The sequence below is a fragment of the Homarus americanus genome, unplaced genomic scaffold (assembly GCF_018991925.1).
Source record: "Homarus americanus isolate GMGI-L3 unplaced genomic scaffold, GMGI_Hamer_2.0 scaffold30768, whole genome shotgun sequence".
NCBI classification, from domain to species: Eukaryota; Metazoa; Arthropoda; class Malacostraca; order Decapoda; family Nephropidae; genus Homarus; species Homarus americanus.
This window is the reverse complement of record NW_024746690.1, coordinates 440,637-462,860: the sequence shown is the minus strand read 5'-3', so window position 1 is coordinate 462,860 and position 22,224 is coordinate 440,637. Positions and strand designations below refer to the sequence as shown.

General features: G+C 38.7%; 1 protein-coding gene across 2 annotated transcripts; it reads left to right on the top strand.

Annotated features, from left to right (window-relative positions):
• The first annotated feature begins 422 nt into the window (after positions 1 to 422).
• Positions 423 to 22,224, top strand: LOC121879421 (uncharacterized WD repeat-containing protein alr3466-like). Of its 2 annotated transcripts, none has more exons than XM_042386081.1 (10): positions 423 to 975; positions 6,428 to 6,516; positions 7,437 to 7,907; positions 10,352 to 10,487; positions 11,373 to 11,484; positions 14,333 to 14,502; positions 14,626 to 14,842; positions 16,127 to 16,252; positions 20,203 to 20,337; positions 21,702 to 21,860. In XM_042386081.1, the coding sequence occupies exons 1-10, from the start codon at positions 853 to 855 to the stop codon at positions 21,719 to 21,721; spliced, it is 1,599 nt and encodes a 532-aa protein (XP_042242015.1). In that variant the 5' UTR covers positions 423 to 852; the 3' UTR covers positions 21,722 to 21,860. The 2 variants fall into 2 exon arrangements, with proteins under 2 accessions (XP_042242015.1, XP_042242014.1); XM_042386080.1 differs by having other exon boundaries at positions 427 to 975; positions 20,203 to 20,341; positions 21,702 to 22,224.

The following is a 22,224-nucleotide window of genomic DNA, read 5'->3' as shown; positions in this document are numbered from 1 at the left end:
CGGGAGCGGCAGCGGCCAGGCTGGCGAGGAGGAGGAGGTGTTGCTTGCTGGTGGCACTGGGTAGCACGAGACTGATCACAGCGGTGTCAGGCCTTATAAGGCGGGGGTAGGCGTGGGTTGATAGATGACCCCCGCTCCGTGGGCGGCGCTGGAGGCGTAGGCTGAGGCTGGGGCATTCGAGGTTGGTGCTTGTAGGGGAGGAATCCACTACAATACAAAACTTTTTCGGAGTGAGAGTTGTGAACTCTTAGAACAATCTATCAGAAAGTGTTGTGACGGCACCGAGTGTGAGCTTTTTCAAGACCAGAGTTGACCAACACTGGAGCAGGTTCAGGTACATTCAGGAGCCGGGTCATGCCCAGTACCTGCCAACAGTGTGTGACAGAGACGTGACCCATCGCCCGGGCGGCTGACGAGCCGATCAGTGTGAAGAGGATAAAGTACAAATTAAAAGAGAGCAGGTCACTACAGCATCACCTGAAAGCTTTTCGTAACCGGAGCGAACCTGGCACTGCTGAAATGTGACCTTATCAGCTCGAGTTATTTCATGGCCCGAAAACTAATCTTTATCCATATTCGGCAAATGGCAGTTAGAAAAAACTAACTAAAGCTGACACTCGCTATAGGTACCGTAGCCCATATATGAGAAATACTCATTTTAACATTGAAATAAAAACAAAAGAAGAAAAGTTAATATAAAGTGTAATCAGTGTAGTAAAATAAGACTAATATCTGTAGGACACACCGTAAGGGTAGTCACTCGGGTCCTCGGCTGTGTTGATGACGTCACACTGACACTCGGCTGTGTTGATGACGTCACACTGACACTCGGCTGGGTCACATAAACAAACAATGGAGGAGGAGCAGCAGCTGTCCCCGGCCGACAAGGCTATCCGCAAAATAAGGAAGAAATTACGACAGATTGAGCACCTAGAGCTTATGGACAGAGAATTAAACGAAGAGGAATTTGTAAAGGTATTAATTTAGTTGGTCTTTCCACCTGTTGCTCTGTTTCAGGATGGTGCATCTTTTTCTTGACTTTACTTACTCACACACCTGTACTCACTGGTAGACACTTAACGCCACTATCACAGCTCTTGGTGTATTACATGTCCATCACGCTGCTCTAGTCTAAACATTTTGTTATCTAAATGCAGTGGATATTTTGTCGCGACCAGTTAAGTTCCTACTAACGCTATTTTACCGTGAGTGCACTCTGATTGGCTAATAGTCTATTACCGGCAAACAATGCCAGAACTATATTTGACCGGTCCGACTAATTACCCAAATGTAGCCAAATATAGCCGGAATGAAGTCAAATAATGGTCCTACATGAATAAATCGGACTGCCAATCATTTCTCGACTAGTATTTGGTGTCAGAAAGTCACAAAAAATTGGTAAGCTTAATTTAATCAGAGTTGTGTTAGGTTAGATTAGGTTAGGTTAGGTACATGCACTTGATCTATTAACTCAGATTAAATTAAGTTTACCAATTTTTTGTGACTTTGTGACACCAAATACTAGTCGAGGTTAGGTTAGGTTAGGTACATGCACTCGATCTATTAACTCAGATTAAATTAAGTTTACCAATTTTTTGTGACTTTGTGACACCAAATATCAGTCGAGAAGTGATTGCCAGTCTGATTTATTCATCTAGGACCATTATTTGACTTCATTCCGGCTATATTTGGCTACATTTGGGTAATTAGTCGGACTCTATTTGACCGTGACTGGTGGCATTTGGCATTTACTTAGCCGAGTCGATTGTTGTGTAGCTGTAAACATACCTAACCATATTTGTGTTGTGCATGGAAACTTATGATTATAAAAGGAGCGACATTTTCTAGAACTGGTCAATTTTCTAGTATCACACCAGTCTATATTTTGATATTAAAAATAGGTTTTTGCTATGGTTTTTGATGAGTTTCAAACGAATTTGATATCCATTTCCTTTGGAAATCACTTGCTTTTTTTAGATAACCCCCCCCTCCCACTTCACCCCCCCGCACATGCGCTGTAGATGCTTACGAAGCGAACACGGAGGTCTGGAGCGATGCGTGAGTGGGTGTCAGACTTCCTCCGCCAGATGTAAACAAGCGTCACCATGACACTTGTGAATGAGCGAAAGTAATAATCTTGAAAAATGAATATCTCAGTTATCCTTAATTTCCGGTGGAACATCATAGAAGAAAAATGTCTTAGAGTTGTTTAAACATTACGAAATACATATTAATAACAGCGAAAGAAAGACCGGTGTAAAACTAAATTCACCCTAGTAGAACCTAGTAGATCCTGACCTAACCAACCAAAGAAACCGTCCAACCTTTCCTAACTTCCTAGCCAGGGGGTGAACCCCCTTCCATATGAAACAGAAAGTACCCAGCCAATCAGTGCGCACTTATGGTAAAATAGCATTATTACGAAAAAGGCAGCTACTAAACAAGGAGGTACTACTGCCTGGGAAGATATTGGAAGCATAATGTGTTGCCTAATGGTAGACCCTGCTGCCATATGGCATCATGAAAATTGTGACCAAGTCCCAGGTTGCTGATCTATCTTTCTGCCTCATTTACACACAATTGCAGGGTCTCAATTGTTTCTCTTACCATTGACAACACAACATACATATTGTACAGTATTGTTTCTCACTTTTGATCTTTTTTTTATTATTTTATATCTTTATGGCTCTTTATTATTATTATTATTATTATTATTATTATTATTATTATTATTATTATTATTATTATTATTACAGTATTGTTATTATTATCATAATTATATTATTTAAAAATTTTTTTTTATAAATTTTATTTACTATGAATTATTATTATTATTATTATTATTATTATTATTATTATTATTATTATTATTATTACTAAAATGACAATGAATGACCTCCAGCCTCCCCCAATAGCCACAACTTCGCTGCCATTTTATTGCCTTAAAATTAAATATCCTAATACATAAGTAGCTACCCTAGCTGTGTTGAGTTAGTTGAGCCGCAGATCTATGTGACATTCAGGGAGGGTGTGTTTGTGTGTAATGTAGGGGTGTATGTGTGATATGTAGGTGGTGTTGGTGTGTTGATGGAAGTGAACCTTTTTGGAGGGTAGGGTCGCATGGTCATTGACCCCTCTTCCTCGCTCAAGCGTGGCAAGTTGTGATAGGAAGATGAATTTGATACCATAATGATGCTTAATAAATTCTCTACCAAACGTTTCCAATAAGATATCCTTAAACAAAATATTTCTATATGATATACTGTAGTGATGGGAATTCCATTCTTTTACAGTATATTAATGAAAAACAAATAACCATTATTGTATCATGAATGAGTCAGTACTTTAGACGAACAGCGAGGCGACCCTTTGGGGGAGGGGGTGGCACAATCACTTTTACCCCCCCCCCCGAATGGATCCTTCAACCTCTTCCTGGTCACAACAAATGGTGGAGAGATTAATGCTTAAAAAATGATATTGACTTGACTTATGAGAATATAACTTGCATTTCTGGGATTCTTGTAAGATATCTATTAATTTGAATATAAACATCCCTTATTTTGCACCATTCTGTACATACTAATTTTAGTAATTAATTTAGTACAGTACAATTAAGTACAGGTTGTGATAATTTATATAGTTGGAGTTTCAAAGCTTTGTGACATCACTAGTGTATAATTAGTCTCCATATGTCCTGGTTTATTCATTGATCAGTTGTCTAAGTGCAGAAATAACCCAGTCTAGCTATCATGTATCAATTAATTTTAAAATAGTAATTATAATGTAAAATATTATAAGACAATGGTTTAGTAGTGCTGTTAATGTGTGTGCTGTGTAAGTGTCTTGGCATGTCACCTGACTCCTGAACAAACTCTTCATCAACTTCTTCAAATCCTACAATGTCCTTGGCAAGCTCAAAACAAGACACCCACCCACCCACACACACCACACACACACACACACACACACACACACACACACACACACACACACACACACACACACACAGAGCCTCTATCGGACACTCCTCACAGGTGGAAGTACGTGGATGACTGCACTGTGGGGGTTTCAGTGTACAACACCACACCAGACTACTCATCGCTCCAAGGCACCCTGGACAGGCTACAGGCATGGACTACGGAGAACAAGGTCACCATCAACCACACCAAAACCGTAGTCATGCACATCAATACCGCCAGTGCAAGCCCCAGCAGTCACAGTGGGTGCCCATCCTCTCCAGCTGGTGCAGTCTGCCAAACTCCTGGGTGTAACTATAGACAACAAACTTGACTGGAAGGCCCATGTAAATAACACAGTCAAGGCAGCCTCGTACCGTCTCTACATGCTACGAAGACTTAGGTCACTTAGGACACCCACGCCAGAGCTGAGGACCATCTACAACGCCTTTATTCTCCCCAAACTAACGTATGCGTCACCAGCCTGGTCATCTTCTCTCAACTCCACCCAACAACGTCAGCTAGAGAAGGTACAGAAAAGGGCCTGCAGAATCATGCTCGGCGCAGAATACTCTGGCTACACCAACGCTCTCTCCACCCTGGAAATGCCATCCCTCAGTGACCTCCACCACCAAGCACTGGAAAGGTTTGGCCGTGGACTACTGCACCACCCTCGCCATCGCCACCTCCTGCCACCTGCAGCCCCCCACCCAACTCGCGCAGTCCGCCACTACAACAAAATTCAGCCCATAAGAGCCCGCACTGATAGATATAAGAACAGCACCATCCCATCTATTGTTAAAATAATAAACAACTCCTGATTTATGTACTGTACAGCCCTGTAAATGTATTCAATGCATATTATATCATTATGTCTAAATCAATGTAAGTCTGTATATTTTCAGCCACCGGCTGCAACTCTATTAATAAACCGTTTATTATTATTATTATTATTATTATTATTATTATTATTATTACACACACACACACACACACACACACACACACACACACACACACACACACACACACACCACACACACACATGAGAATTAAGACAACAAGCATCCAATGAGGGTCTTGTTGTGTGACTGAATGGAGGTGAATTAAAAGATCAGCTGTTGAGGAGCTTATCACTTGTCAACACTGGTGCATGTTACCACTCCTTTCCACTCCATCTCTCTAATCACCCACACCTTTCTGATTTCTCACCCCATATTTTAAAATGTTATGTAATGTAATGTTGAAGGGATACAACTTTGCTCATTTACAGTATACTTATCGCAATCTCCCTAAAAATACTTTAGGTTTCGTGTTTATTCAAGACAACTTCAGGTCATGAGATCCACTAATCCCCTACCCAAGAAAAGGTGACCCGACATTCCACCAGAATGTCAATAATGTGACATTGAGGGGCGCCGGTTGGTAGAACGGTACCGCTCTTGCCTCGCAAGCAAGATGTCACAGGTTCGATTCCCGGGTCGGTGGAAGTTGTTTGAACACTCTTCCTCGTCCCCTTGGTCCCTGTTCACCTAGCAGCAATGTAGGTACCTGCTGTAAATCGAAAGTTGCGAATTCGTATTCAGGGACAAGTTGTTGGAGCTTCCAATAACTTGCTTAGACATAAAACCATTGACTCTTCAGGCTTCTACGCCATTGACTCTTCAGGCTTCTACGCCCTTAACTCATGAGACATAAAGGCAAGCAAGAACTTAGCATGCTTCCCTGTTGGGTTCTGTAAAATGCTTCTGTGCTTCACCTTACACAAGAATGTAGGGGGGGTGCCCAATAAAAGAAAAAAAAATATGACATTGAGTCAGGTCAGGTCCCCCAAAAAATATTTTCATCTTTATTTAAGACAATTTCAGAAAATTCTCTTGATTTTCAACCTCGAAAAGTTTGTTCCTAAAGCCCGAATTTTTTTTTAAAATTCCGGCTTTGGGAACGATTTTCCGAGGGGCACATTTTCCGGAAAATTATGAGAAAAATTTCCCAATACCCAGAAAATTCCAGGGATGTAATGGGCAATTTCTGGAACTTCCGAGAACAATTTCCATTACCTGAAAAATTCTGGGGATGAAGGATTTTCTTCCGGCTTTGAGAGAGTCGTTTCAATACAGTACCTGTATATTTCTCATTCCCGGAAGTGCTCTGCATCAATTATTCCAGCTAACGGAGATATCACCGTAGTGATAAATCGTTCAACATTTAAATAATATTGCAAAGTGTAATGGCCACAGCAATCGTGACCAGAATCCGTTTAAAATCATAGTAAAATCGTACACAATTCCAGCGGATCTCAGTCAAATAGTCGATGGTTTTTCGGCCGGAAATCCCGGTCAAATAACCACCTCGAAAACATTAACCTTGTTAAACTGAATTCATCGTTCATTGGTTACTCATTTAGCGGGACCTGTTTGTATCACTTCCAATACATCTCTCATGTTCTTTAATATGGAAATTTGTTTCAGGTTAGCCGAAAGATTGGCCTTCGAAAAGATCTTCGAAAGTTGCTAAAGGAACATCATCCCCATGAAACAGATGTCATGAAACGGCAAGGGTAGGAATCCAGAACTAAATACAGTACCTGTATTCTCTTTTATTTATTTTCTATCAATTTGGTTGATCACATTTCATTCTCCATTAAATGAATTGAAGTAGGTTTATAAAAAATATATATATAGGCCTTTGTAGTATACAGCTACCTCTCGATTTACATGGTAGTTATGTTCTTGAGAATGGCAGTGTAAGTAAAAAAATGTGTAAATCAGACTTAATTATCCCATAAGAAATAAAGGAAATGGCAAGGGTTAGGGGAAACACTCCCTAAAAATGTTAATTTGTTGTCTATTTCCTTCAATATGTTGTATTTACATTAATAACACTAATGATACAATAAGAGAAACAAACCTAATAATAAAGTAGTATGAAAAGGATGGGTGGAATGGCATGCAGGACCTGGTGGAGGAGAGGTGGGGGTTATTGGGGGAGGGAGTCACCTGAATTAGATGACAGCACAGTCGATGGGGGAGGAGAAGTGGGAGCTTTCAAGATGCCAGATGTCAATGCCTGAGGTTCAGGTGATGTAACTTTTTCCTTTTTCGTAAATTAGTAAAGCAATGAGGTTTGCTCAGCTTTCATTTTCTTTTAATAACTAAGAATAACATGTACTGTAAGTGTTGTCCAGTACTGAACTATGCTGCCTGGCACTATGGAATGCTTTTAAAAACTATGCTATTTAAAAAAAAGTTGTGTTTTTTAAAAATAGGTTTTAATTTAATGGTAGTGTTATTAAATCCATGTAAATCAATAGGTGACTGTACAGTACAGTATTAAAAAAAAAACCCACCTTGCAACTACAGTATGTATTTGACCTTACTCCTTTTTTTGTAAGAAATAGAACTATTGGTGTACTGTATATGAGTCATTTGTGTAAAATAATTTAAATAAGCCATGTCCATTAAGTCACATCTTTTACAGGGCCAATCTCAATACAGAAGAAATTAATGTCAAGAAGTTCAAGAATATTGATACATCTAACATAAATCAAGAGATTCCAGATGAACCGGAAGGTCAAGAGGGAGCCCTGTCCAGTGACACCTCAAGAATAAACAAGCAGCAGCAAGAAATTTCAACCAGATTATCAGCTAATTCTCAAAACCCATCAGATGTTGCCACTGCCTCTATGCCTACTTCAGATTTTTCCCCTGTTAACTCACCCCCTGGCTATAACAATACCTCAGTGGCTGTAAGACCATCGACGCCTTCTGGAGCTCAGCGAAATCATGCAGTTAATCAGAAACTCGCCCAAGGTCAAGCAAAACCTCAAACTTCAGTGAAAAGAGAGAAATCCCTGTGGCTAGACAATTGTTATGAAGTGTACACTCTTCAGGGGCATAATGATATCATCTTAGGAGTTGACTGTATGGACAATTATGTATTATCAGCAAGGTCAGTTAATGTAGCTGTTGTTGGGTGTATGTAGTTATGGAAAATATGATTGTGAAATTTTGAAGTTATTGGGTAATTCTTTTCTGGAAATTGTTAATGGAGGTACTGGTACAAAATTGTTGTTGTGTAGATAAAGGAACTTACTAATAAGAATACATGACACAGAAGGACTACAGGGTACACTGATGACAGATGGGAAGATGTGCAGTGGCAGTTTCGTAACCAATGAGGTTTATCTGCAACTTCTTTCTGCACTAAGCGTATAATTGTCTCTTCAGCTGACTGTAATTCTTTAGTGCTTAGCCTCTTCAGCTTGAGGCGTAGGTCTCTGTTTCTTATGCTCGTTCCGAGCCGCCGAATGAACCTTTTAATCCACGCCACCCCTTTTACCAAACATTGCCATGACGAGCACCTGAGCCACAGTTTGTCCAAGGACCATTTTGACTGCTCACTCACTGCCAAAGCAACTACAGCTTTCTGGTGTACTTCTCCTTTCACCTCCAGCAAATCGTTCAGAGCTACTGGCAGTACCTTTCCCTTTGGCTAACTGTTCTTCCTTCAGTAGAAACTCAGGCTCTCGTATCCACCGAGATCCTGCAACCAGGACCCGAGCAGGTAATCCCGAGTTGCATCGTCTGCTGGATTCAGTGATGTGCTGACATGTCTCCACTGGTCTATGCTTGACAGTTCTTGTATAGCTGCTATTCTGTTGGCTACAAACGTTTGAAATCGTCTACTCGAATTGTTGATATACTGCAAGACTAGCATGCTATCCGTCCAAAAGTAAAATTTGTGTATAGTCATGGTCATTTCTTGTCGATCTGCATTTACTGCCATGACAGCTGCACAAAGTTCCAGCCTTGGTATTGTTAGTTGCTTGAGTGGGGCCAGCTTGGCCCGTCCGCACACGAAAGAGCACTGGATATTTCCGTCAGAGTCTCCTAGTCTCAAATAAGTCGCCACACCATAGGCAGCTTGCGATGCATCACAAAATGTGTGCAACTGAGTTGAGATGATTTCTGTAACATATACTGTTTTCAGGCACCTGGGTGCACTAAATTTCCCTAGGTGGGCCAGTTCTCCTAGCTAGGTTCTCCAGGCCATGTGATTAATACAGTAGCTGATTAAGGTTCATCCCATCCTAGGCGATGTCTGCATTCATCCTGAAATAATATTTTAGCCCTGATGATGAATGGGGCCACAAACCCCAGTGGATCATAAATGGAACTGACAAGGGTTAGCAATCCTCTCCTGGTCGCTGGCCTTGACTGTGTTTGTACCTTGATGGCAAACTGATCACCTTCCAGGAGCCACCTAACCCCTAGGGCTCGCTCCATTGGCAACTTGTCTGCCTCAGATCAATTTCCTTCAGTCCATTTTGCCTCTCCTCCGGCGGGATGGTAGCCAACACTCCTTTATGATAACTGGCTCACTCGGTTAACCGAAATCCTCCGTGCGCCAGTAGTTTTCTAAGCCGACACGCTAACATTGATGCCTCATTTAGCGAGTCCAGTGACATGAGTAAGTCGTCCACATAGAAATTGACTTCTGCTTGCTCCACCATATTGTACCAAATTATTGTACATAATTAGTTATCAGCAAAGCAGCTGCTATTGAGGGTAAAAACTGTTGGTTGACCCACTAAATGCACATAAAAGTAGAAGCACTGAAGTACAGACAACCCCTACATTATGGAAACTCGAGTTACAGAAATTCGCCCTTACGGAATTTTGATATTGTGCCCCAAATATTCTGGATGTGGGCCAAAAATTCACCCTTATGGAATTTGGGTAAATTTTTATAATTTTCAAACCTAAAAATCGCAATATATAACAAAGAAATTTACCAAAATTATAAAATTTATTTTGTGTGGATTCTTGGTGGTCGGTAAAAGACGGTTGGAGGGCACTCACCCAGTAGCCAGCACAACAATGGTGTTCCTCAGTTAGAATTCTTTCCCCAACTTGTGTACAGTTTTGTGTCTGTTTCTGTGTACCCTTATTCAAGATGAGTGGAAAAAGACGTTCAAGTGAAAGAAGTGGTGATAAAAGATTCTATAAAGGCATTATGTTGGACATTAAACTTGATGTTTTAAGGAGGTAACTCCCAGTAATTCTGAATGTACCACCTCACCTCATCACCTCGTGCAGCACTTAACATCGTGTCTGGTGAGTAAAATTCAAGTGTGTGCTTTTATTGTCATGTTACATCATTGTATGTGTTTAAAACTGTTTGTTTTCTTTCATTAATATTTCCTTGGGAAAGCATCTCAACTTAAATAATGGGAGTCAATGTGAAAAATGGTCCTGCGTTATGGAATTTCGTGATACAGAAAAAAAAATAATGAATGGGAGCCTTCCGTAACCTGGGCGATGCCTGTATACACAAGAAAATAAAGTAACAAGATATAATGATCTGGAACTAATAATGACACTTTTTCTCAGTCGAGACACAACTGTACGTGTTTGGAGAGTGGGTAACATAGAGGAAGAAAGAAGTCTTCGTGGACATACTGCAGCTGTTACTTCTGTGGCATTTTTACCAGGACCTCAGGCTGCAGCTGTGTTAGCAAAGTTTGAGGTAGGAGTATTTCTTTATTGAACTTTTCAGTGTAATGAATACAGTAGACCCTCGCCAACCTCAGATTTCCCGTACGCAGATTCCGGGTATCCATGGTTTTTACTCTATACCAATTCACCAACCGGGGCATAAAATTTTGAGTATCCGCAAATTAGTGCGGCATCTTCATCCCTCTGCGGGCTGATGAATTCTTCCGTAGGGGTGAGGAATGAATAAAAGTGATACTAATAAATTGAAGAAAATAAAAATTCAATACAGTACTGCACTGCCATTTGGCAATCATTTCATTTTAACAATTATTTAACATAATTGAAGTACAGGGAACTAGTTTTTAGCTCGCCAAACAGTCACTTGACTCACCCAGAATGGCGTCAGTTTGTGTCTCTGCTCAGTGGAGGAAGCATCTTGCTTGAGACTCTCTTGAACATAAACTATTTTTACATTTTTACAGTGCAATTATTGGTCATTCTGAAATTTATTTTACATATTGACAATATATAATGCAGTGCAGTGTTGATTTTAAGAAAATAATCTTGAATTACACCTAGTGAAATTAAAATTTTATGGGTGAAATGGCTGCATGAAGCATGGGGTGATTTCTCTTCCACCCCACTGCCTTCTCTTCTCCCTTCTCTTCCACCCCCACTTCTAATTCCCATCATCATCATCATCAACCAGGAGCCTTCTACATGCACACCTCAAAGTAAGTGTACTTTACTGCATTTATTTTTAGTTTGTATGTAATTTTCGGTGAATTGGAACCAATTACCCAAAATCCCATTGAAACAATGGTTTCGGTTAACGAACGACCTTCTGGAACGAATTGTGTTCATTAACCGAGGGACCATGTGTATGAATATAATTATGCTTTTTTTCCTCTAACAGGCAGATTATGATGAACTGCCATCAGTCCAGGGACAAGTTTCGGCAGACTGCCGTGTTTTGGCAGTCTCAGGTGGTCTGGACTGTATGCTGAAGGTGTGGGATATATTGTCAGGTTTGTTAAAAAGTTTACATTATTTATAGCTCAAAAACTGTATTACAGTGAACCATTGATAACTCTGCATTCGATATCTCGGAATTTCATGTTATTTGGCACATATATGGTCTCGGAATAAAATAACTCGGAAAATGCCAAGTTATATAAAATTATCTGGGAAAATCTCGGCATATTTGGCGGTGTGGGTAACATTCGTTGAGCTGTGCTCCACGCTTGGTATGTCTCGTGTTTGTTATTGTTGTGGTCGGGTGCGTTCTGGCTCACTCCACCCAGTACATCGACGTGGGAAGAGAGTGTTGTAGCACCCCAATATTTTGGGTATAATGTACTATACTTTTCACCACAGAGGATCTAGAGCACCAGAGTTAATATTCAGCACTCCCTGGTAAAATTTGGTTCCTGCGGTACTAACCCATTAACACCCAACAACCTCCCCCATTCATGTCAGGCCAGCCACTGTATGGAGAACGTCTCCACTATTATGGTAAATACAATGTTGTAGACTTTATTTAATTTATAGTGCAATTTATTTTATCTGAATTCCAACTATTGAATATTTCAGGTATCCCAACTTTGTCCCCTTTGGTAAAAATTCTAATTTAGACCAACAATTTGAAAGTAACATAAGTTATTTATGAGTGTGTCTGACACCAGTAGTGCTATAACCACTTTTAAACAAAAATTGCTCTGATAAACAATAAAACTGATACATAGCATATCATAAAATACAATAGCACATATTTTATGTACAAAATTCATTCACCCCATCATCTAAGTGATGCTATAGTTCAGCCAGGTAGTCAACCAGCTTACTGAGATGCGCGCGCGTGTGTGTGTGTGTGTGTGTGATTAAAAGTTTTTGAAAGAGCATGGCAGCCGGAAGGCTGAAAATATACAGTTACATAATTGGGAATGGGTCTTTTGATTTACAAATAATATACAAGTAACATAAGTGATACAAATATGATATACAGTGGTCCCTCGGTTAATGAATGGTTCAGCTAATGAAATTTCGGTTAACGAATTACCTTCCATGGGAATCTTCAACTCGGTTAACGAAAAAAAAATTTGATTGACGAAATCCTTACGAAAATTACTTTTTGTTGTGAGCATCAGCTGGTCAGCTGATGGCCTAGTCTGCCAATTCAGTAATCTGTTCTATGTTTACATTTGTTTCCAATGGAGTAAATATCAATAAAGTTGTGCTTTATAATAGTTTTGCATGTTTTATATTAATATTATTAGTCATTATAACATTTATTTAACATATTGATAATATATGCAGTACAGGGGACTAGTTAGTTGTGCACCCATCAGATGCGTGAGTTGGTCACAAGGCGTTAGTTGAGACTTTGAAATGGTGGAGAGAGCATCTATTTTGTTGGTGTCTAGAATATTTTTGCATTTTTACATAAAAATTATTGGTCATTCTGAACTTATAACATATTGATAATATATAGCGCAGTGCAGTGTTGATTTAAAGAAAATAATCTTGAATTACACCTAGTGAACTTAAAATTTTATTGGTGAAATGACGGCATCAAGCATGGGTCCCCTAAAAGGTGATTTCTCCTCCATCCCCACTTTCTTCTCTTCTCCCTTCTCCTCCACCCCCACTTCTAATTCCCATCATCATCATCATCAACCAGGAGCCTTCTACATACACACCTCAAAGTAAGTGTACTTTACTGCATTTTTTTTTTTAACTTTGTACTGTACAAGTGATCATTATTGTTGATACACTGGTCCCTGGAGCAGGCACAGGCACACACGAAAGTCATCAGATTATGCGTGTTTTTAACAGTGACGTCACCGAACTGTGCATTGTGGGTAAAACAAGTGCTTGGTGAACTATCCTTATTTGTATTTTATCCTTTTCTGCTGTGATGTCACATGACAGGGAGGGATGCAGGTGAGTCAGCCACACAGTACAGCTCACTGCCTTTTCATACGTTCTCATCCCACACACACCTATGCTCATAATTTTTATTATTTTATAGTTTTATATAATATTTTCTTTATTTCTAAGCCACATTACAGTATTTTAATTTTTACTCCTTTGCTCTGTAATAAAGAAAACGGTTTTCTTTTAGTGGACTATGATATCCCTAGTGATACAAGTTACATGTTTATTTACATACACAAACATGAATTATATGTAGAAAAACAATTATTTATTTAAATTGTATTTTATTTATTTTTGTATAAGTGACCATACTGTTTACCGTTTATGTAGTGTTTCCCCTCCATCACCTGTGCCACCTACTATTCCCCTGCAACACCTACCATTTCCCTGCTTCACCTACCTTTCCCCTGTGTCACTACCATGCCTTTTGCCTACTATAATGCTTCATTCTTTGCCTGCAGTGCTGGTAAGTGTTACTTTTTGAAAATTAGTAATTACATGTACAGTATACTACAGTACTGTATACGTATATGGGCTGATTAATTTTTATTGTATTTTTGTAGGGGGGGAAGTGCCTTCTTAAGTCGGAATTTGGGATAATTCAGCAAGGCCAGAGCCCCATATGTGCTGAGTTATCAAGGTTTTACTATATAGATTAAGGTGAGAAACTTTATATATGCAGTGTTCTATACAACCCCTTAGTTTACAGCCTGCTTTGAAAACTAGTTGTTCATTGCCTTAAGCTGGTGAAAGGTGAATTTTAAGGCTGCAAACTGTTGTACGGTACTTAAATTTTAGAAGTTTAATTTTTAATTACGTACAGTACCCTTCATAAAAGAAATATGCCCAACACTGTTCATGAGGCAGTTCATAATCATTCTTAGAGAGTAATAAATGTATTCTTTCACCAATTGAATTAAAAAATTATTTGCATTCCAGGGGAAGGTCTTGGCTCCATCTATACCTATAATGGCATCACTTGTCTTAGTTGTGGGACATGGGGAGTGGTGACTGGAACAGAAGGAGGCAAGTTGGAAGTTTGGAGTGTAGCCACTGGTCAACGCCTTGCCTTTGTCAATGCTTTTCAGAGCCAAATCACTGCCCTATATGTAAGTTATTTAAGAAAATATATGTACGGTATTTTCATAGTTAAAATTTTGCACATAGGATTATAAATTTTTAGTAATTTCATGGAATTCTATAAAGACTTTTGGCAATTATTTCCCACCCAGATTGAGAAAAATGAGGTATATGCTGGAAGTGCTGATGGGGAGATGGGCATATGGAAATACGATTCCACCCGGAGAGCTTTGGGAGCTGTTTACATCATGGAAACTGATTCTGTGACATATGTGACACTGAAGCGTTTAGCTACCCTGGTGGCCAAAAATGGGAAATGTTATTTGGGAGACAGTGGCCCAAACATTAAGATTCTAGAGTGGAAGAAGAGTAAGTAAATTGTGCATTATTTCAAGAATAAATTTGGATGAGTGTAAAAAAGTATACTTTTAACATTGGAAGGAAGCTGGTGACTTATTTTATCCCTCGATTGTTCTTGTGGAGTTTGTTTGTCATTTATGCATTCAGTGCTAGTACAGGTGGAAAATTGTGGTGCAGTATTGTACATGGAGAAATCTTGTGATGTTTGACAGAGTCATACTGGATAACACCCCTCTTGCTTCCAACCTAGGATCCAATTTGGGACACAGTAGTGAGAGGCAAGCTTGCTACTACTGTATCACCAGTTACTGCATTTTAAAATTAGACAGAGTTAGTAGAAAACCACCACATGAAATAAAAATTTTCTCAAACTAATATATTGAAAATGTGTTTAAGTAGTTGTTTGTTTGTCAGATACCCTGACTTTGGGGTAAGAGCTGTGGGTTGGTAGTTAGAAGAAAAGGATGGATTACTTTTTTATGGGATAGACTGGACAATAGCTGCGTTCCAGTACAAGGTAGCTGTATGAGAAGTGTAAGTAAGGGTTAAAGCTTAGGAAGATGAGAAGTAAATTTAGGTGCACATTTTATGAGGATTAGAGGTGAGATAATACCATGTCCTGGGGCTCTGCAGGTTTATATTGGAATGGGAAGCTAACACAAGGAGGATATGAAATTAATTTTTTTTTCATCAGATATGATGAATCTGGTGTGGGTACTGCGGGAGGGGGGACACTGTTATCAGGATCTGAGGTTGAAATTGAGTTATACGTACATGGAAGGTGTGTTTCATATTTGGTAATAACGACTGTTGTAAGAGCACAGATGAGAAGGATATCATTGATTTAAAAGTATTGTTATGGAGTACTGTATTCAACTAACAAGGAAGTCATAGGGCAGTCTTAGATCATAAAAAATGCCAATGCTTTGCCAAATTTACTAAGAATAAAGTAAGTTGGTAGATTGATGTCTACAATTATTCAATTATTTATTTATCAGTGGATGATGCCAGGTTGTGTGCATCGGAAGGATATTGTGATTGTTGATTGTGGAAAGGGTGCTCCATAGCACAACACATCTTGTAAGGCAGTGTGAGGGAATATGACATGAGAGTCTGTGCTTGACCTTGATTCTAGGTAAGAGCAAATGCACTTACTTATTCCTAAAGCTTAGATTTCCTTTGGAAGCATTTTTATGCCTTAGTCAAATTATGAGCTGTATTTTTTGCGAATTTGAGTGTGTTGTCAGTAAACTGCTGTCAGCTTAATATATCAGTTTCATTCTTGTGATTCAGGTCGTGTGTCACGTCTCGTAAACCACTTGGGAGACATTGGAATGACAGACAGTCTTGCAGTCTCTGCAGATGGATGCCTTCTTGCTGCCTCTTACTTCGTTGATTCTGGATGCTCTTCCATCAATGGTAAGTGAACTTATGCCTAGGTCACATACGGGTCCAATCTTTTTTTTTATGGAGGCAAATTTTAAAAGAAATATAATAATTTGTGAATATTTACCGCTGAGACACTAGAAGATCCAAGTTTTACAGTATGTTTAACCCTTAGGCCCCGGGTGACGTTCCAGAACGTCCGACTAGCGTGTCCTCGTTGACATTCCAGAATGTCCGCCTATTCCTGCCACTTTTTTATTTATTATTTCTGGGAAAGTTGATGTTATTTTATTTATACCGGGGTTACTGGCAGCGCCCTAAACCGGGGCTTAAGGGTTAAGTTGGTTCTTTCCTTAATGTACAGTCCCCCAAAAAGTATTGTTAGATTTTCTTTCACTACAATTTGAAATGCTCGATGAAATGCTTTGATTTGATCCCTATTGCGTTATCATAAGTTGGTATGCCTGCTTGTCATATTTGCCATATCAATAACAGCTAGAGATGGGAGTAAAATTGGAGGAAGGAGTCATCCTTGTATGGCATACCAGACTACTAGATACAGCTGTAACGCAAGTACATTATGAATGAAAATAGACAGTTATAAACACATACAGTGATTCATTCATGATGTAACATGATAATAAATCCACAAAACACCCAAATTTAACTTAACAGAAATGATGTTGAGTGCTGAGTTAGGTGAGGTAGTGAGGTGAGGTTGTGCAATTGGAGTTACAGTCAGTTCTGCTACAACGCAATAGTTGTGTTCTTGTAAAACATCGTGTTGTAGAAATTCGCACAATAGAAATAACAGGGCTTATGGAGAAAATAGGGTTAGGTGCAGATTACTCGAAATTGAAAAAATTTCGTAGTTAGCCTAACAAAGGATAGCACAGTCTAAATAAATGTTACTGGTACATTCATATCTAATAACGAAATCATACAGTAAATGTAACACTTTACCTTGAAAAAATATGAATATAACTTGATGGGGAAGAAGGTTGATGTTGAGGAGTCATGCAGACAGGAGTTGAGAGTTGTCGTCATCGTCATCATCAGTGTCATCATCAGGTGCAGTTTTGGTTGCATGGTTGGGACGAAAAAACGTCTTAATTCCAGAAGTGGATGGCTGTGGTTCAGTGTCTTCAGTCTGCTTCTTTGGGGTTGACCTAAAAAAGACGTCTACTGTTTGTTGCTTTGCCGTCGTTCTTCTTTCACAAAGAAGCTGTTCATAAGGTGCCAAAAAAGATTTAACACCACGAACTGCAATCCTGCTCCGTTCTGCAATGTAGTCATTGTCTTCCAAGAGCTGCAACAGCTTATGAACTTCCCTCAAAAAATGGATGAAATTTATAGAGTCCCTATCAAATAACACTTCACAAACAAAACACTTGAATCAATTGAACATGTGATGTCGAATGTGAACTGTAAGCACTGCATAATCCTACGCCAAGCGATGATACACTTAAAATGTTCGAGTGGAATCGCATCACAGCCAACACGAGTTCACATTTAACAAATATCGTTCTTCTATTCATCAATTGCGTTATAGCCAATTCACGTTGACAAAACACGCGTTGCAGCAGAAATGACTGTAAATGTCATATATTTTGCACAAGAGATAAAAATTTTAGCCCTTTGTAATAAAATTAATTGAAACTAAAATTTGTATGTCTAATGCGAACTGTAGCATGTATACAGCCACTCCTCAACTTACGATGGGGTTAGGGACCCAAATCCTGGTTGTAAGTCAAATTGGTCGTAAGTTAAAAATGCGAAGATAATACATACAGTAGAAAATCTAAAATGGGTGTCTCTTTTTCTTCTCAGCACCACAAAACTCTCACTTTTAAGCATGCCAGCTATTTTAAAGGGAATTACAAAATTTTTTTTGTCAGTACACAGCACAATCACTAACGTGTAGACTCGGAAATACGTAATTTTAAAATTTTTTGGTACGACTGGGGTGGTCGTATGTCCGGGAGGTCGTAAGTCGAGGAGTATCTGTATATTGAAACTAATCACTATCTTATAAGAATTCCAGCAATGTTAATTATATTCTCCCAGGTTAGTTCAGTGACATTTTATAAGAGTAAAACTTCATCACTCTTAAGGACAGATAAATAAATAAGCAATAGACCTTGGCATCAACTGTCAAACATATCACCTTACTTCCCTCCCTCCCCTCCATCTTCCCAGCCAGTAAACAGACTATTTTGCATCCCTTAATTTTAGCTGTGTTGATTTATGAGTGTTTGTTTTAACATAATACTACAACAAACAATGTTTTGTTTATTCTAGGAGATGGGCTGAGGTGCATCTGGGTAGACTGTCAGTGTTTTTAGAATTTTGTGTTTATCTCAAGTACCAAAATAAATTATTCTATTGAAACAACACTTTGATTTAGTGTGAATTCAGTTTAAAGCGACCTCTCTTGGAACGTATCTCGCGCTATATCGATTTTTACTGTTATTGTTACTAATTCCCTCGGCAAATGTGTTCTGCATTTGTAATAGTTTCTCCAAGATGAAAGTTATCACTTGCCAGCCATGGGGTTACCTTCTCAAGTTACCACATTTGGCAACGGTTGGGTCCATTGAACATCTTGTGTGAACTCTGTGCTGAATAAAATTGTTTAGCATTAGCTGAATAAAATATTAAAAGTACTGTAGTGTCCCATAGTGTAGGGGTTAAGGGGTTTGTGAAAGTTACCCCTGAGAGACATATCTAAAGTATTATAATGTACAACAATGATTATAATTTAAAGAAATACTATGTAGTATACTTTACACTATGCAGAGTGCGAAGTGATGACTGTTGCCAACACAGTAGAAAGTCATACAACATATTTATAGTGTGATGGATAAAAATACACAAATTTCTTTCAAGAACCAATATGGGAAAAGGATCCAGGAGTGGTAGAAGATGCAGAATTATCATATGATGTAGTAAACAAGAAGAAACACTGGATAGATTCGATACAGTGGATATTCCCATTGCTTTGGTCTAGAAATTTGATAATGGTGGATATGCAAAACTGGATATCATAGATACTAAAACTATGTATAAAATATAAATTTTGGATACCTTAAACAGTGGTTGGTAAACCTGTCTTTGGCGAGGGATTACTGTGTACCTGCACAGTATAGTCTTCATTTACGCGGTCAATTGAACCCGTGGAGGTCCGCGTAAAACGAGAAACGCGTAAACGAAATACACTTGGACAAGTAACAGAACATATGGGATTAATTGAAATAGAGACTGGGCCGACCCCCAAACTCCACTTTTTACAACACAATACCTACGTTGTAATAAAAATAACATTTTAATTTTATGATGGTATGCACACACAATTAATATTTAAGAGAAATATCAATAATATTAGGTTTTTTAACACTTACGTCAGTAGAAAAGATGGCTGGCCACACGGGGATGGGGGGATGGTTCCGAGGCAGAGGGCAGATTATTGGCCCTCACCTGTATCACTTGTATCAATTGTATCACTATCCACCACAGAGGCTTGCAGGGCCTCTTTGTCAAACCCCTCAAGGTCCATATCCTCACTATCACTGACTTGGGCCTGCTGTGGTAGGTGGCGGGTGAAGAACTCGGTAATGTTTTGATGACTGGGCGACCTTGTGCGCACCCTGCCCGCGCCGCCTCCCTCATAAATGATGGAATGAACCGTGTAAATGAAAACCGTCGGTCTGGCAAGGTGCCGCGTAAATGACCAAACTCGTAAACCAAATCCGCGTAAATCGAGACTATACTGTATAAATATTCTCAAATATTTTTATTTCTCTTATCTACATTTCCTTAAAAAAATATTTCTGCTCATTTTGTATAAATGTATCAAGAAGATTATGGCTGAATTTAATAATCAGTATTTTCCATTATTATGGCCTCTGTTTAACTTCAAAATTTTAACAGTGATTGTCTAGTTTTTCAAATACCTGTACTGTATTTCAAATTTGTTTCAACAGTTCGGGAAGTAGCAAGTGACAAGTACATATGTTCCCTCATTGATAAGGATGAAGGTCGCTATCTGGCCATGAGCACATCACCAGGAGTTATTGTCACAGGAGGACATTTGCTGAAGGTGTGGGTACAGCAGAATGGCAAGTAAGGATTATCTTTTATACATTAGGTTATAAATTTTGTAGTCTTCCATCACAGAACACTTTAAAATTGTCCCTGTAACATCACTCTCATATAATATTACATACACCTCCAGAAAATCATCCTGCCTTTCCCCCAGAATGCATTACAGTAAAACAAACAATGATGTTGTTATGCTTAAACTCATTGCAGGACACATGCAATATATCATGTTTCTCTCTTGTTTTGCGAATTGAAGCTTGGGGATTCATAATGAAGGACTTTGACACAGTTTTTACCTGGAGTTATCAAGCAAGAGAACCATATTAGTGACTAGAGGCAGTTTCATATATTTTGATGTGCTGTTATTCAACAAATAGTCTATCTAAGAAACAACCCTTTTTCCTGGTGTGACTCTCTTCTTGGTCATATGATAATATTGTGGCATTTACAAGTACGTACAGTAGGTTAGGTTATATTGCGACTTTATATATAAAAAAATTTATATCACGGCTACCAGAATTATAAAAATTGTCCTAAACAGGTACAGTATAGCGATATTTTTTTTTATTTCACGAGGGAAATCGTGCAGGAAATATTTAAAATTTATCACTACAGTGGTCCCTCGGTTAACGAACGTTTCGATTAACGAAATTTCGATTGGTGAATTAGCTTCCATAAGGATTTTAAGTTTTTTACTGTAAATCAATCTCATGTAGCTAATCAGCTAAGTTGAGAAGATTGCATTGTGCTCATTACTTTTAACAATACTGTACTTTAAAATTCTGTCCTCGTTGTTGAGCATTGTAAATCTTCAAACAATGACAGACTCTATCATTGAGGTGCTTGGCAGCCCACAGGTCTCTTGCTTGTCTCTTTGGCCGTAAAATGGGATTTTGTACTTCAGTTATCTAGGAACATTTTGTATTATTGTAATGAATCAGCTCATGTGGGTATGTGTATTTGTTGACACATCTACCACAGATTTCGTTTGTTCTGTTTTATCAGACATTCATATTGCAGTCAGTGTGTTAGCAATCATGATTTTAAATTTATTAGAATTTATCAGTTAGCATTTTTTAACATTTCAGTATTTCATGAAATTTGGTAAACAAAGTGTATGGCATATGGATAGCTGATGTGCATTGAGCAAAATGTTTCTGCATCATTGAGTTGTGGCATAGTTGTGGTCTTTTTGTTGATTGATAAACCACAGTCGGAGTCCAGGGTGATATGTTATCTTGTGGTGACTCATGTTTAGTTTTTATAATAGAACGACATCTGTGTGGAAGACAGAGTTCATGATTTCTAATAATTGTATCTTTTTTTCTCTATTGATGATAGTTTAATTTCAATTGACCAAGGTTGTGGATTTGTCTTCCAGTGCAGTTACAAATAAAGTGAAGAAAATTGCAAGTGAAGTAATTCGTCCAAATATTCTTCGCAAAATGTCAAGTCCAGCGGTCGACTCTGGCTCAGAAGATGACACAGACTGGGCGTCTTCCAGCGATGAGGACGACATTCATTTGTTGACAGCTAATAGGAGAAACTCAGAAAGTGAAGGCAACTCAGAGAGTAGTGGGTGGTGGTGTAACATCTTGTAGTCATATTTGTGACTGAAAAAGTGGTGATGGTGTACAGTACTTAGGTTTTATCAAATATTCATCCCATTATGACATTGGTCTTTATAAATGTGTGTTGCCCTTTTAGAATTAAAGAGAAATGATGAACTATTCTGCCCAAATGTACAAGAAAAAATGCAATAATGCAATATATAATAGATATATAATTGGCTAACTGAATTTAAAATGATAAATACACTTTAGTGCATTAAAAGAAATCATCTCCTGAATGTTTGGTGTTTATCCACTGTTGCACTCATGGAGTTGATTCATCAGTGATCCTTG

Coding starts and splice junctions, on each gene's coding strand:
- LOC121879421 (XM_042386080.1), top strand. CDS start 853: ATGGAGGAGGAGCAGCAGCTGTCCCCGGCCGACAAGGCTATCCGCAAA. Junction 976..6,427: donor ACGAAGAGGAATTTGTAAAG/GTATTAATTTAG, acceptor AATTTGTTTCAG/GTTAGCCGAAAGATTGGCCT. Junction 14,843..16,126: donor GATTCTAGAGTGGAAGAAGA/GTAAGTAAATTG, acceptor CTTGTGATTCAG/GTCGTGTGTCACGTCTCGTA.